This window comes from Xiphophorus hellerii, unplaced genomic scaffold (assembly GCF_003331165.1).
Source record: "Xiphophorus hellerii strain 12219 unplaced genomic scaffold, Xiphophorus_hellerii-4.1 PGA_scaffold_81__1_contigs__length_211163, whole genome shotgun sequence".
In the NCBI taxonomy this organism is placed as follows: domain Eukaryota; kingdom Metazoa; phylum Chordata; class Actinopteri; order Cyprinodontiformes; family Poeciliidae; genus Xiphophorus; species Xiphophorus hellerii.
In genome coordinates this window covers 131,717-146,831 of record NW_022587656.1, presented here as the reverse complement: position 1 = coordinate 146,831, position 15,115 = coordinate 131,717, and the positions used below count along the sequence as shown (strand labels likewise).

The following is a 15,115-nucleotide window of genomic DNA, read 5'->3' as shown; positions in this document are numbered from 1 at the left end:
ACATGTTGTTGGACCGACTGCTGTCAACAGAACCACCATGAAATAAACAACAGCACCATGACAAACTGGGACTGAACATCCAGTGGAGCGACTTTATGTGAGGGCCTTTGTGACGAGGTAAGTTGACTCTAACATCAAAACTCACTTTCTCTGACTTGTTTATTTTGTTTACATTTTTTCTGTTGTATCATTAATTGTGCTAAATTTTATTGATATTTGCCTTTTTATGAAATGGTGCAGAAACATCTTAATGTACTTTGATTAATAAACAGTGATAAACTTAATTTACAAAGGGGCCATGTATAGCTTGATCATATATGACACCATTTGGGCGTGCCGTGGTGGCGTAGGGGTTAGCACAACCCACATTTGGAGGCCTCAAGTCCTCGACGCGGCCGTCGCGGGTTCGACTCCCGGACCCGGCGACGTTTACCGCATGTCTTCCCCCCTCTCCTTCCCGCTTTCCTGTCAGCCTACTTCATGAAAAGGGACTCTAGAGCCCACAAAAGACCCCCTGGAGGGGTTAAAAATAAAAATAAAAAAAAATAAATGACACCATTGCACTGCACCAGGTTATAGCATAAGTTGATTCACCTCAGCAGGACTCTTAACATTTTAAAACAGAAAATGTAACTCTACATTTTGCTTTCTAATCGCAATACACAAACACACACCTACAGACTGAACTACACACACACCCCTACAGTTAATGTATCACACTTATCTAAGCAGTTAGCAATTATTTCAAGTTAGATTTGAAAACTACACAGTGGAACATCCTGCACTGTTTGATCATTAGGATCAATTTTAATGAATGTGTGATTAAACTGAAATTCAATTCGATTATATTTTTGTAAAGCCCCTTGACACAACATTTGCTATGATTGGCGCTAAATAAATAAACTGAATTAAATTATTGTTTTATAGTTTTTCTTTTGCTGTTCTGTGTTTCTTGTTCATGACCTGGAGTGACTTGAAAGGCACCTTCAAATAAAATGTCTGATTATTATTATTATTATTATTATTATAAATGTGATTTGCAAACCCATCCTTCATTCCTGGATTGTCTCTCTCTTTCACAGAGTCTCACCAGGTTTCCGTGTTCAGCCAGAGGATCCCTGATCTCCTCCCTCCTCCAGACGTAATGCTCAGTGCTGGACTTTAACAATGCAGGACTTTCTGACACTGGAGCCTGAAGCTGCATACATGGGCAGACTGGTTAGCAAATGTGATGTCATGTTCTTTAGGCACAACAACTCTTGCCTCTATAGTGACGTTGCAACGTGATCCCACACACGCAAGATCCCGAAAAAAGGCACAAAAAACTGACTTTATTGGTTTTAGCTGTCAATTTGTCAACATAAAGCGCTAAATCGTAAATGTAGGCCAGGTATATACATGAAAAAGGGACGCAGTGCTTTGCTACTAATTGTCAACATTACAACAACTAGGTAACAGGGTCAGGAAATAGTTTTAATTAAACAAAAATAGTGAGGGAGGTAAATAGGTCAGTTATGCTAACTTAACTTTGAAAACGTTAACATGTAGATGTGCTGTGGAATTTGGTGTGATGTGATTCCATTAAACAAAACAGGCGATCCACACACCAACTCTCTGATAGATCATCAGTAGAGCAGGCGTATAAATTAGCTGATCAACCAACGCTGTGTTCAGACGATCACTTATTAATAATCGCAGAATAAACATCAAACCTGAAAAAATACTGTAATGGCCTGAATGTTCCGATCTTTGTGTGGAAAATGTTTGTGTGGTTTTTGGTGTTGAAATCTGTTACACTAGAGGAGCTGTTGTCGGTCAGTTGCCATAGCGACGCCTGTCACACAGATAGTGTCGCCAACACAAATAGTGAGAAAAATGAAAAATACGAGTGGTTTGGAGTTGTTCTTAAACGTTTTTTTGTTTTTTTTTTCATTATTTTGTGGCAAACTGCACTAAATTATTACCTACATCTCCCAGTTTCAGCAGGTCCGTCATTTTGCCCTCCAGTGTTGTGCCCAAACTCAAAACCTCCATATAGAAACATTAACATGCAATGTGCAGATGTGTGTGTCCTAACCTTGAGTTTCAGTGCATTGAAGGTTGTTTTGGAGGAGCAGCTGAGTGGGCCCACAGTGATCACCTCCACAGGGTAGAGCAGAGCGTGGCCCTGGGCCCTCAGGGGACATCTCACCTCTAACGTCGTGCGGCTCACTACACTAGGGCCGTTGTTCACCAACTGTGAGAGGACAAGTTTCGACATCAGAATTTCTAAACATCTTCTTCCTTGAAATCACAACACAGCTGGTGGACTCAGAAGAGCTAAGAATAAGAGCCATAAATCACGTCTAACCTCATAAACCTGCTGCAGCTCGGGGCCAACGTCCTGCTCCGCCCCCAGGCTCTGACGGGCGCTCCAGCTGGGAGGAGGGAAGATGACTTTGTCTGGCCGAGAAACACTGCAAGAGCCACAGTTACGTCTCAGCTGCAGGCCCAATCATTTCCATTTGAAACATAGTGAAAGGTTATGCTGGAAGGCTGGTGATGAAGCTTTACCCCTGCAGGATCACCTCAGCCTTGGCAGCAACCTGCACCTCCAGCAGAACCTCGTTACTGTCAGAGTTATTGAAGTTTTTACTGCAACACAGACAGAAAACCTCCATGATTAACATGTTTTTAATCAGCTCCAACTACTGAAAGAAAATTTAATGAATTTCACTTTGGAGGCATGACTCCCAAGGCTCCTTATACAACTGCTTTACTTCCAATATGATACCGATTTTGCAGATTTGAGTATTGGCCGATACTGATATTGACCCGATATGATATCAGCATGAATCATACATATCTTTATTACTTATTTTGAAGTGTGGAATGTTAGAAAAGGCTTGATCATGTGATATTACTCAAAGAGAACAATAGTTAACAACAACAGGTATGAGAAGAAATACAGCAAATACTGGGGCGGACTAAATAAGCCTTAGAACCCACTCTTGCCTTTTGCTATAGGATGAAATAATGGAAACGAATCTCATCAGACAGTATCAACCTACCTTCGTATTTGGAGCTGAAACTGGACAACATCGTTAGCGTCTGTCAGTCTCGGCACAGTGAATCGAAGGCCGGCCCATAACTACAGATGAAAAAGACAAAGCACTCATTTCTACGGAGCTTGGACTCTTAATGATCAACAAGGGAGACACAGATAGACTGTACTCACAGCATACAACTTACATTTATGATTGCATCGTTTATCAGGTTAGATAAACTTGTTGAGTTTTCATATATGTTAGTCATTAAAGGCGCAGTATTGCACTATTCTCCAGTGACATAGTGTCACTTTATAGCACAATCAAATAACTATCTTACCTTCAGTTGTTAAAAAGGGCTGTATATACCAAAAATGACTTCAAAGAAATTTGACATTGTAATTTAACACCTTGAAATTGGGCCTCTGTCTCTTTAAGAAACTCCTGCTCTTTCTGAAACTCCACCTTCAGGAGGTCATTACAACATAGCTGCTCTATTAACCCTTTAACAGCGTTTTTACCAGCGTTGCTCTGAGAAGAAGCCAGCATAATGACCAAAGTTCCACCAGGTGTTTGCTAATTGCTGCTGGCTAGTCTGAAGGAGCTAGTGGGGTAATTGCAGTGGGGAGGGCTGCTCCGTGAAGCTCAGAAGCTTGGAACCTGCAGGCCTGAGGAGGAGCTTTGTCTTGGAGGCGGGGCTAGGTCCAGCCAGGCATTTTGCACAACTGAATGGTTCCCACGGAGTTTAAAGGATTTCTCAAACATGCATGGAAGAACCAAGGCAACACTCCAGGTGAGGGACTGACATTAAACATGATGTGAAGCTCAAAAAAGTTGATTTTACATAGTACTGCCGTTTTAAAGTTGACTAAATGCGTACAGAGAGTGAAAACAGAATAAAGCAGGAAGCGGTTCTTACGCTGCTGCCAGATTTCATGGGGTTTCCCAGATCGCACACAAGATGGCGGGTCTGGTTATCGGCCTCGTAGCTGCAGGTCAGCTGAGTCAGACTCTGGAAAAGACATCACAGACCGAAACAAGTGATGATCCTTCATATCAGAGAACGTCATAAAAAACTTTGCTGTTGCGCTTTCTTGATAATAATAACATTTCAGAGATGAAATACAGATTTGAAAAAAATGACAATTAAAAATTACATTTACAGTTTTCCAGCAGTAAAACAGCTATGACCATCAGGGTTATTTATTGTGCTGAGTGTTCGCCTCACCCCGTTGTTGCGTGCGATCCCGCTGTAGTCGGCCTCTGGAGGCAGCACCACGTACAGCTCCGCCTCATAAGCCCCTCCCTCTCCCTCGTTCCTGGCATTAAAGATCAAGCTCAAGGCGTTTTCGTCGCCCAGGTAGACCTCTGATTTGTCACTGGAAAAAAGAGAAGACCCACATCACCACCATGCTTCTTCTATACGAAGCAAAACTAATTATAATAGTATAAAGTAACTTTTTGGGAGTTGTGGTAAACCATCAAGAGAAAGTTATATCACGTTGCATTATATTTTTTGCACAAAATCATTCTCAGCTAATAAGATTTTAGTTCTGCCTAGTTTCATCTCCTTTCAGAATGAGCTGGTTTAAGGTCTCCTGTCACTTTAAATGCAAATAAGCTGCTGCTGGCCACGCCCCCCCACTCCTCAATTACATGTTCAAACTCACATGTGAAAATGGCTGCAAACAGAAATGCAATAATACAACCATACATCTTTGAAAAGCAGAAGTGGAGCCTCCTCAGTTGTTGACCACTTGCCGCATTCTTGTTGGTTAACAAAAATGCGGCAAGTGGTCAACAACAAAACACTTGTCTCTTTTTTTTTCATCCACAATATCAGAAGACTGAAGTCAGAATTCTGAGTAAAAAAAAATCCTCTTCCTTAAAAGTCTGCTTCAAAAGTAGTGAAGTTTCAAATGGGAGACGTGACACACTGATGATGAGCAGCAAACTTCCCAGTAACACAATTCAATAGTTATGTTTCGTAATGTTATGTCATTTTTTTAACTATTCATGTGCAAGTCAAAAGAGAAAAAAAAAACACACACAATTCTGAAACAGAAATACAAGACAAAACTAATACAGAAATACATAAACAATATTTAAATTCCTGTCAGAGGCAAGAACACTGTCCTGATGTTGGTTGGTAAAATGTTGGACCCAACTGCAGAGAAGACGGAGACAGAAGCTGAGTTTGATGATTTAATGATGAGAACAGAAACATCCAACCAAGAGACACCAGGACAAACACAGGACTGATGGGAGAAGACATGAGGATCTGGCAAGTTGTGGGTGAGACTGAAGAGCTGAAATACTGGGGAGTTGTGAGTATGACAAAAGAACCGGGCTGATGAGTTAATTGATTACAGGTGTGGATGGTTGGAGCAGCAATCAGGCTGATGGAGGAGAGAAGGTGGTGCAGGGAGCTGGGAGGTTACACAGGGGAACACAAAGGAGCTGGGAATAATTCTAATATTAAAGAAACACTAAAACTAGAGACAACATGATAAACTATGAAGGAACCAAAACAGAGACAAGGCTGATCTAAAAATAATAAGAATGAAAGAACACAGAGCTAGAGTAAGTAGAAGGACTAAACAAAGAACTAGAATCACTAAAGAACAGACGAAGACTCAGACATAAAAGAGGAACTGAACCTAGAGCTACGAAATACCTAAGAAATAAACATAACTAGAAACACTACGAAGGACTGAAATAAAGAAAACTAAAACAAGACAAATCTAACCAAAATAACGACACTACCCTGAAAGGTATAACTAGAGTGAACTAGAAAATACTGTAGGAGATAGAACAGAAACACACAGAAAAACAAACTCCCAACCCAAAACCCAGAATCCTGACAAACACAAAGTGTAGAGTGAAAAAGGTGGAGGTGTAAAAACAAGTTTTTTACACCTTCACTTTGTTATATTTAGAGCATCAAATATGATGCTCTAAACGACACTACCCTGCAGCACAATCTTTCCTGTACATTTTTCTAAAACATATCCTGGAATTCCAGATTAGTCTGTAGACAAACCCATAAAATAAAACATAATCAAACCTTATTTGTTTTGCAAATTGATTTTTAGACATTTTTTTTATTTAAAGAGTGAAAAACAACATTTTAACTCCTCACAAAATCATCCCACACCTGAATCCCTTTAACTGAAGTACAATTGTTTTTGATATTCATCCTGACAGCAAAGCACAAGAAATCACCTGGAGGCAATGACTTAGATAAGATAACACAGAGATAATACTACTAATAAACTCATCCAAAAGAATAAGATTAAAACAAACCATGGATAATCAGAATCAGAGTTTCATGACAATTAGGCCTGTAGCCAAATTAAAACAATAAATCAATTCATCACATGACAAATTAAAACATTTCCATTTAAATGATGTATTGTTTTTTCTCTTTTCCCTCTTTCTATTTAAAACTGGATGATAAAAGTCTTCAGTCTGGTGTTTTGGTCTCCACTAGAACATCTTTCTGAAGGACCACTTTGTTTAAGAGACTTTATCATTCATTTTATTTGTTGTTTTGTTTATGTATTTTGGATATTTAAAATGTCTTCCAGGTCCAGTTTTAAATGTTCATTAGAATTTACAGTTCATTGATCTTTGACAATGTGTTCTTGCGCTATCATTTTGCTCTTTCCCTCATATTACTTGAAAATAACTTCAAAACAACAATATTATCGTTTATCACAATATCCCCTGAGACCATGTATCGCCCAGCAACATTTGTCACGGTGACAGACTCATAAACAGTGCGCCTTTCTTTCAGCCGTTGCCGGTCGGGAACCCGAGCCGAACCCGATCCGCTGTGATTTGTCTCAGGAAATCGACCCCCCATGCAGTAACGAGCGCCAGCACATTTTAACTGTCATGATAAATTCTCTCCACAACCTCCAGGGCCGTGGCCACTCCCCATCTGCCGCCGCGCCGTAAATCCACGTTTCTATTGAGCAGGAGAAGGAGCTACGAGGTCCGTGGAGGGTTTGGACTGGGGGTCTTCTTTCATTCCCCCTCCTGCCCCCCGGTCTGGACGCAGTGACCCTTCTCTAGGTAGAATAACCAGATGATTTTAATTAGGCCAGGAAGCAACACTGATGGAATAGCACCAACTCTCAACAGATGCTGAGAGTGAAAAGGGAACTGCAGCCCACCGCTGAGACGCAACACAGTCACTTCATTTAAGAAAAAAGAAAACCCCAGGGTGAACGGAGGACGCTCAGTCAGAGCGCAACAAACACAGTGATAAACCTCGGGGTTCATCCTGGATGTTAAACGGCCCATCATTAAGGAATGTTGGCCCAGGAAAGCAAACTGCTGATGTTTTACAGCGAGGAGGAATTCTTCTCATGCGTGTGCTGAATCACTTGGCCTTGAAGCGGATCCTCAGGCAGAACTTCGGGCCTCCGTGGGAAACTTGTAGCGTTGATTGGATTTCTGCTGTGAAGAGGAATCACATGGCCGCATAATTCAAAACACTCCTCATAACAGAACTGGCTGCGTGGGAGGAGGAGCGAGAGCCTGCGTGTGTGTGTGTGTGGGTGTGGGTGGGTGTGTGTGTGTGTGTGTGTGTGTGGGTGGGTGGGTGGGTGTGTGTGTGTGTGTGTTCGCTCCACGAACGGGAGGGGAAACACACCGACTCATATCTCTCTGGTGTTCATTCACAAACAGAGAACGATTAAATATCCATCCTACCAGACTGAGCCAAGAGTATTAAATCATTCTGGGACTTACACAACCTGCTGCAGAAAATCTCCGTTCAGATGTGAAACGTGACACTCCGGGCCTTGGCAGCATTCAAAGCAGCCAATGCTCTTCTGAAGACGATCTCTTCTATTACGGCGCTTAAAATGACATTTCAACACACCAACAACTCTGGTTCAGTCCGTCATCTGTGTGCTGAGCTCAGATGCTACTAGAATTGATGTAGCTGAATTCGGGTAATGTCTCTTTAATTTTTGTGTCTTGGAGCTGCCGCAGTGGTCGGCCCAGTAACACCAGTAACTCAGAATCAGAATATACCTTATGAATCCCAAAGGAGAAACAGATTATTTGTTGACCAGTTACTTCATCCAAAGTGTTATATATAAGCAAGTACAAACATAAAAAGATAGATACATATGACCAAAAAAATACAAATAAAATAAAAATAAGTATGTACACAGAATTATCTGAATCTCTAAATAAATCTAGAAATTAGACTAGAGTATTTTTTTTAAATTATAGAAACTAAAAAAAGCCACAGCCAGAGGAGAGGCCACTAACCTGTTCTAGTCTGTCATCCATGAGATGATGCAGAAAATCATCTCATGTCAGATAATATTTTGTTCAGAAAGCACTCTGTGGTGTCTGCCTGTACATGTTGCAAGGTTTAATATTTCCACATTGGTTGTGAACTTTCTGGAGTTCCTCCCTACACCATCTGTGCTGCTGGAGGATTCAGCGACCGGAGCAGTTAGCACCGACGATAAGCACGGCGGGTTCTTATGATTTTGGTTTATATTGGACTGTTACTGAACTTTACATGTTTATTTATGTAAAAACAAGCTTTTTTTAAAAAAATATATGCCTCTGGTACATATTTGTGGGTCAAAATTTCTAATTTCACTTATGAGCTCCAGTCACCATATCAGAAGTAGATATGGTGACTGATGTCGTGTGAAAAAGCTGTAACATGGTGGAAGAGGCTAATCTGACAACATGTTCAGAGTCTAAGCAAACTGGGTTTTAAATATTCTCCTTTTAGTGTAGAAAAGTCTAGTTTGAGGAGTCTGAGTGTTTGGGGTTTTTTAACTAGAGCAGATTAAAGATGCTCAAGGTAGTGAAGTTTTTTAAAGATTTTTAAAAAAAGGAAAATTATGGCCTACACAATTTTCTCACCCAATAACAGCCAGTTTGAGGTCAGGGACACAAATGTTGTCCTCTCCGCAGTCCAGCTGAATCTGGGCCTGATGGGAAAACACAGAGACAAACGGCTTCAGGTAAAACAGGAAGTTCATCAGTTCTTTCACTTCATAGTTTTCTAATATTTCTGTTGACATTCAATTCACAGCAGATGTTTAAAATAATGAAAGAAATCACAGCAAATTATGGAGTTATGGGTGCAAAAATGAAATAATAAATGAAGTAAGTACACCTACAGAAATATATTAGATATTATACGGGAAAGCCTGTTTTTTTTTGTAATATTGACTTTAAGACGGCTGCTGCATGAAGAAGCTGCTCAGGCGTAACTTTCCCATAAATCGTTAAATCTGAAATATTCTGGGATCCTTCAGATTTTCTCTGCTCTTCAGTTTTTTCCATACAAATTTTCAGCAGCAAACTTTAAGCAAGTTTCTTTTTTTTTTTCTGCAGAGAGTCTTGTGCAGTGGCTGTGCATAGAGGACATTGCAGTAGAGTGCAGTACTTCTTAATTTTAATGAAAAAAACCAATGTGCTTGTTTTTCTCTCTGGTTTTGAGTATTAAAAGTTTTGAGAACAAAAGTCATGAAATCCTGAGCTCCTGCCCCTTTTATCCTTGATGTCACAACGTCACTATTTTCAGAATCGTCCTGCAATAGCGGGACAAAACCCGCCTCGCCCTAAACACAGAAATGCTTCGGCTGCAGAGAAAACTTCTGACTTTAACTTTATCATTCTGCTAAAAGCCCGGTCCACTACAGGCAGTCTGAGACGGTCCCACCGACTGATATAAAGAATATCTGTCTTTATATCAGACATCCTGATATAAGATGCGGTTGCTTTTAGATGTATTTCCAACTGCAACTGCCACTGCGAGTCGCGGCGCAGCTCAAAGCCCCGGTACCACCTGGTACCACCTGGTACCACCTGGTACCACCTGCTGACTGTTCGCTCTGCTTCTCCTTAACGTTTCTACCAGGCGGGTTAAAGCCGCTGCTGGCGGGATCTGGGCTGGAGGTTCTGGGCTGTAAATAGAACTTTTTATTGCAGAACCTCAAGTCTTAAAGAAAGATTCGGCCCAGAGCATTTAGAGTCACAAAATAAACATCAGAGAAAAAACTGTAGCAATAATTAGAACCGCAGCAAAAAGCCAAACATGCCACAATGAAATGAATCAAAATGTCTCTAAAGCATCGGGGGACTGACAGGGGCCACCGGGGGATTAAAGGTCGATTCCAGAGATGCTCATCGCAGCAGCTGTTCCTCCAGGGCCGGCCCAAGGTAATATGGGGCCTTAGACAGAACCCCCCTCACTCCGGAACCCGTCCTACTAAGAACCTCAGCATCGCTAACATGTTTAAATATAGATAAGGTGAATCTGTGAGAGGGAGACCAGGTTTATTGGCCCAGTTTAAAATCAATCACGCCATATTGTAGCCATGGTAACACAACAATCAAACTATCAAAAATGATTCTTTAAACTTTTACAAAGTACACTTCCTAATTAAATCCTAAATGTACAAATTTTTCTCAGCTGAATGCATTAAATAAAATGTAATAGCATTGTCATTCTCTATAAATGATGCTACAGGTTTAGATCTATGGTCTGTGTTACAATTAAACCATTTCTAGGGGCCCCTGAATGTCTGGAGGCCCCTGAATGGCCCCTACCAGCAGCTACTGAGTTTTCTTTGCCTTGTTATCTCAGCCTTATAATTCTAGATCTAGAGGTTTAACATCAAACTATTATATAGAGTTAACCCCTTTGAGCTTTTTGATCTATAAATCAGTCTGCAGCCAAGTTGTTCTAGAGGTTAAATAGATATTATTAGGGCTTAACTAGTAAAATGGCAGCAAATGTTCTTATTTCATAACTTTATAACCTTTGACCTTCTCTCCTCTGGTCTGTTTAACAGCTACAGTCTCAGATCAGCTCAGACCTCCAGGACTGTCAGCAGCAGAAACAGAAACTTTATACCTGTTAGGGAAAATATAGACTAGATTTGCTTTGCATGATGGCAATGATATAGTATGATCCAATTAAATTCTTGATTAAGAATTTAATTAAGAACTATGTTGTTGTATGATGTTTTAAGATCTTGTTCAATTTGCCCTTTTCTAACTTTGAGGCCCTGGCCCTCCAAAGGTCTCTGCACGGCCCTGAATCCATTCATATACTCTCTATCTGAACTCAACCAGCAAACGTTGCCACAAAGCTCAGAGTGAACAACCATTCATCGCTGCGAGATAAAAGAAACTTTTGCTTCATATGTGGAAAGAAAGCAAAGGAATAAGATGAAGGAGAGTCAGAAGATGAATTCCATCAAAACAATGACATTTCTGCGGAGAGCCTCCATCAAGAAGAGTTGGAACCTCAAAAACACAACTGGGACTCATTTCCCTTGTAGTTTTCTGCAACAGCTGAGTTTATAGAAACCAAAAGGAAAACATGAATGGGATTTGATTTGGCAGGACTGACGTTTCCATATGAGCCCTTGATCTTTTCACGTCCTTCGGTCCTCTCTGCTCTTTGCTCTCATCCGTCCGCAGCGTCGCGCTGTCAGCCACGCCACGGCCTCGTCTGCTCTACATGTGGGAAGCATTAGACTCCAAAATGAATGTCTGACAGAGCGAGGGACAAGGTCGGTGGAGGTTAGTGCCAAACTCTCAGTGAAGAATCCTCCTCCAACTTGTTGCTTTTCGATGTATTTACAGATTATATGAGTGAATCTTTTACTTCCAGTCGTCTTTACTTCAAGCCCACTTTCTTCTCTGTATTTAAGCATACTGTCATGTTCTTCAACCTCAATGAAGAAAATGAAACATGAGGAGAAAGGAAGATTTGACTTTACTCTCAACGTAAGCAGCATAAACCTAAGAAGCCCTGAAACTCCGAGCTGTAAGATGTGCTGTAAGATGAATCGGTACTCAGCATACTGCGTTGACGTTTGTCAGGACTTATTGTGTCCTGTTCTTCCACTTAGTGCTTCTTTAAGCCTGCAGTGGTAAAAGTTGTCACTGGAGTTTCTCTCCGTTCTCCACTCATGCTGAACAGTGCCTAATGTTCCTTTTGTGCTTGGAAAGAATGTCTAATGTAGACGTGAACTGGAACACCTCATAAAGTCAGAACTCAGAGTGGAAAAGTCTGAAGTTCTCCACCGACTCCGAACTCCACGTCCGAAACGGGGAGCGGAGGTGAAGTTTAACTTCTGATGGTTTGTGTCTCGATAAATCCATCAGACATGTAGTCCTGAGCAACCGCTGTCTTTTAGCAAACTCTGGTGGCTCCATGCATGTGTTCAAAGGAGTTGAGGGGATTTGAAGTGGGGTTCTGTAAGGAAGGGATGAGCAGCCAACATCTTTCCTTGGAGTAGATGATTCTCTTTGCTTTCTATTGTTTGGTTATTGACATGCAGTAAGTGGTTATTACTCTGATATCCCCTGGTGAGACATGTGAGTAAGAGCCGATTTCACACTCACTTGAACCAGTGAAATTCTTTTACACAACTTAACTTTAACAACAATGTAGTTTGTGTTTTAAAAAGTGTTCCCCCCCCCCCCAACCTTACTGGTTGGTTAAGGTCCTAGTTAATGTCTGTTCTCTCTGCTCAGCTCATGTTTTCTGTTTGGAGGATGGCTACGCTGCCAGTGCCGCTCCTTTGATGCCCTCACTTCCCCTTCACTTACCTTCTCTCCACTTAGCTGTTTCCACTCACCTGTCTTCAATCACCTAATTGCTCCCCCAGGCATTTCCCACTTCCTGTTCATTCCTGTGTTCAGTCATGTCAGTCCAGCCACATTGTTTTAGCTTCAGTTAGATAAGATACGACTTTATTGACTCCACCACAGAGAAATTCAGATGTTTAAAACCGCCAACGGAAGCAGAACAAAGAAGCAGGAGTTAGGATAGACTATGGAGTATTTTTTTTAAAAAAATGTAAATAAAAAGGGGCGTGCCGTGGTGGCGTAGTGGTTAGCGCGACCCATATTTGGAGGCCTTGAGTCCTCAACGCGGCCATCGCGGGTTCGACTCCCGGAGCCGGCGACATTTGCCGCATGTCTTCCCCCCTCTCCTTCCCCATTTCCTGTCAGCCTACTTTCATATAAGGGACACTAGAGCCCACAAAAGACCCCCTGGAGGGGTAAATAAAAAGAACACAAATTCATTGCTAATACACAAACAACAATATAATTATATTATCATTTGTAATCACTATGATTTGGTGTTTGATTATTTATTTGTTCTCGTTGACAGAAGCTTCAATCAGCCGTCTGTATCTGAGTTTCTGTTACAAATGTGCACAAAATGTTGTCCATATTCCACTAATGTCGAAAGAACACAATTTTGCAATTGCAGTGTTTGCACTAAATAAAAAAAATGCTATGAAAATCAGACATGAATACATTTGTTCATGCGATAAGTCCTGTAACGGATAGTGAACTATTTAAAATAAATTGCCCAAATAATTTATATTTGTAGACTATTTATTGTAAATTATTCAAAGTGAATTTTCTAAATTAAGAATGTCACAGATTGTTTATGGATGTTTGTCTGTTTTGATTAGCATTGTTGGTGGTTTTTATTTTGTTTTGTTTAATGGTATTTACACTTTGTAATGTTTTGGGGGGTTTTGTATGTACCTCACGGGCTGCCGTGAGGTACATACCAGCTTTCACATGAGGTACATACCAGCTTTATAGGGCAGGCCCTATAAAGCTGGTAGAATCATTGTGCCAATCAATGACTTGAACTGTAAAAACACGAAGAAATCAACACTTAGTGTTCCCCAGTGAAAGCAGCGAGGTACGTTTTGTTTTGTTGTTTGTATTGTAAGTTTATGTTTTGTATTCTAATATTTGCATATGTTTTAGTTTTCACGGTGATTGAGGTGACTGTGATGATCATGGTGGATCTGAATCAAAGAAAAATAAAACGATAAATTCACCCGTTGAGACTGGCTGAGTAATTCAACTGCTGGGGAGCTGCTACAAGTCCTTAAAAAACATACTGCGCCATCATCCTTCAGCTACTTCCTGTTGTCTTCTTCGTGGTTTTTGCCAGCAGTAACATCCGGTTGTTGGCCATGTGATTTGTGCGATGCAAAAAAAAAAAGTGTTTCTATTGCAGTTTTGCGACATAAACTAATTGCAATATGACCTAAAACCACCTCATCACGGGACAGAAACTTTTTTATCTGAATTTTTTTTTTTTTTAAATTGCAACGTTTAAGTAAATTTACTTTCATAATTGAATTTGCACAATTATATTGTCGTTATGGCTTCGATGTGACATCATGTGAAAAAGTTCAAGGGTCAGTGGTGTAAATACTTCTGCAGAGCAAACTTTCTTCAGTGCAAAGATGCATCTAAGGAAGATCAGACCTTTTGCCTTAGAGGGGAAACTTTTATGCCTGAGTTTACATGCAGCGACTAATGTGTGTTGAAACTTCTCAGTCCTCCAGCTTCCTGATTATTTTCCACTTCACATGACAGATTTTCCATGTGGCCTCTGACCACATAACACTGGGTTCTGGGATCATCTGATCTTACATTTAAACTGAAAGAAGAGGGTGAAATTTCTGGCACGTCACGAGAAAATGACAGATGCGGCGTTTAAAAACCAATCGCGTTCTCGCTTTGCCGTGAATCGCTCTCATAAAGTTGCAGGTTGTGAGGCTGGGCCTATCACCTCACACAAGACAGGAGCCTGCACAACAAACCAGGAGCAGATGTGTGAGCAGCGAGCAGTGCCCCACCCAGACTGAGCTGTCAGAGCTTCCTTTGTGTTTGTGCAGAGCCGTGACCCATGTGGCTCCGCAGACACTCCCCTTCTGTATGTATGAAACACAAACAGGAGCAACGAGACGGCGCCTCAGGTTTGGGATGCACCGATCCACTATTCTATACCAATATAGGTTTGGTATCGGCCAACAACGAGCCGATACTGGAAAACAGCTAAAATTACTTAAAATGTTTCTTTTTAAAAAAAAACACAGACATGAACAAAGTGAATTACACATTTATCTGATAACTCTGCATCACTAGAACACTTAAATACACCAACAGCTTCACAAGCCTGGTCAAACACACAAAAACACCTTGAGTTTGTTCAGTCAGTGTAACTAGGAAAATAACATCCAATGTAAAATCAAAAATAA

General features: G+C 40.9%; 1 protein-coding gene across 1 annotated transcript in view; it reads right to left on the bottom strand.

Annotated features, from left to right (window-relative positions):
* LOC116716709 (integrin alpha-5-like) overlaps positions 1-15,115 on the bottom strand; it is a gene marked incomplete at its 5' end in the record, with an annotated part of 40,003 nt that overhangs the window by 5,177 nt on the left and 19,711 nt on the right. Inside the window, 8 exons of the mRNA XM_032557528.1 lie at positions 1,091-1,198; positions 2,078-2,236; positions 2,351-2,456; positions 2,554-2,634; positions 3,051-3,130; positions 3,946-4,038; positions 4,255-4,405; positions 8,934-9,001. Of these exons, the coding sequence (XP_032413419.1) occupies positions 1,091-1,198; positions 2,078-2,236; positions 2,351-2,456; positions 2,554-2,634; positions 3,051-3,130; positions 3,946-4,038; positions 4,255-4,405; positions 8,934-9,001 (846 nt within the window). The remainder of the gene's footprint in view (positions 1-1,090; positions 1,199-2,077; positions 2,237-2,350; positions 2,457-2,553; positions 2,635-3,050; positions 3,131-3,945; positions 4,039-4,254; positions 4,406-8,933; positions 9,002-15,115) is intronic.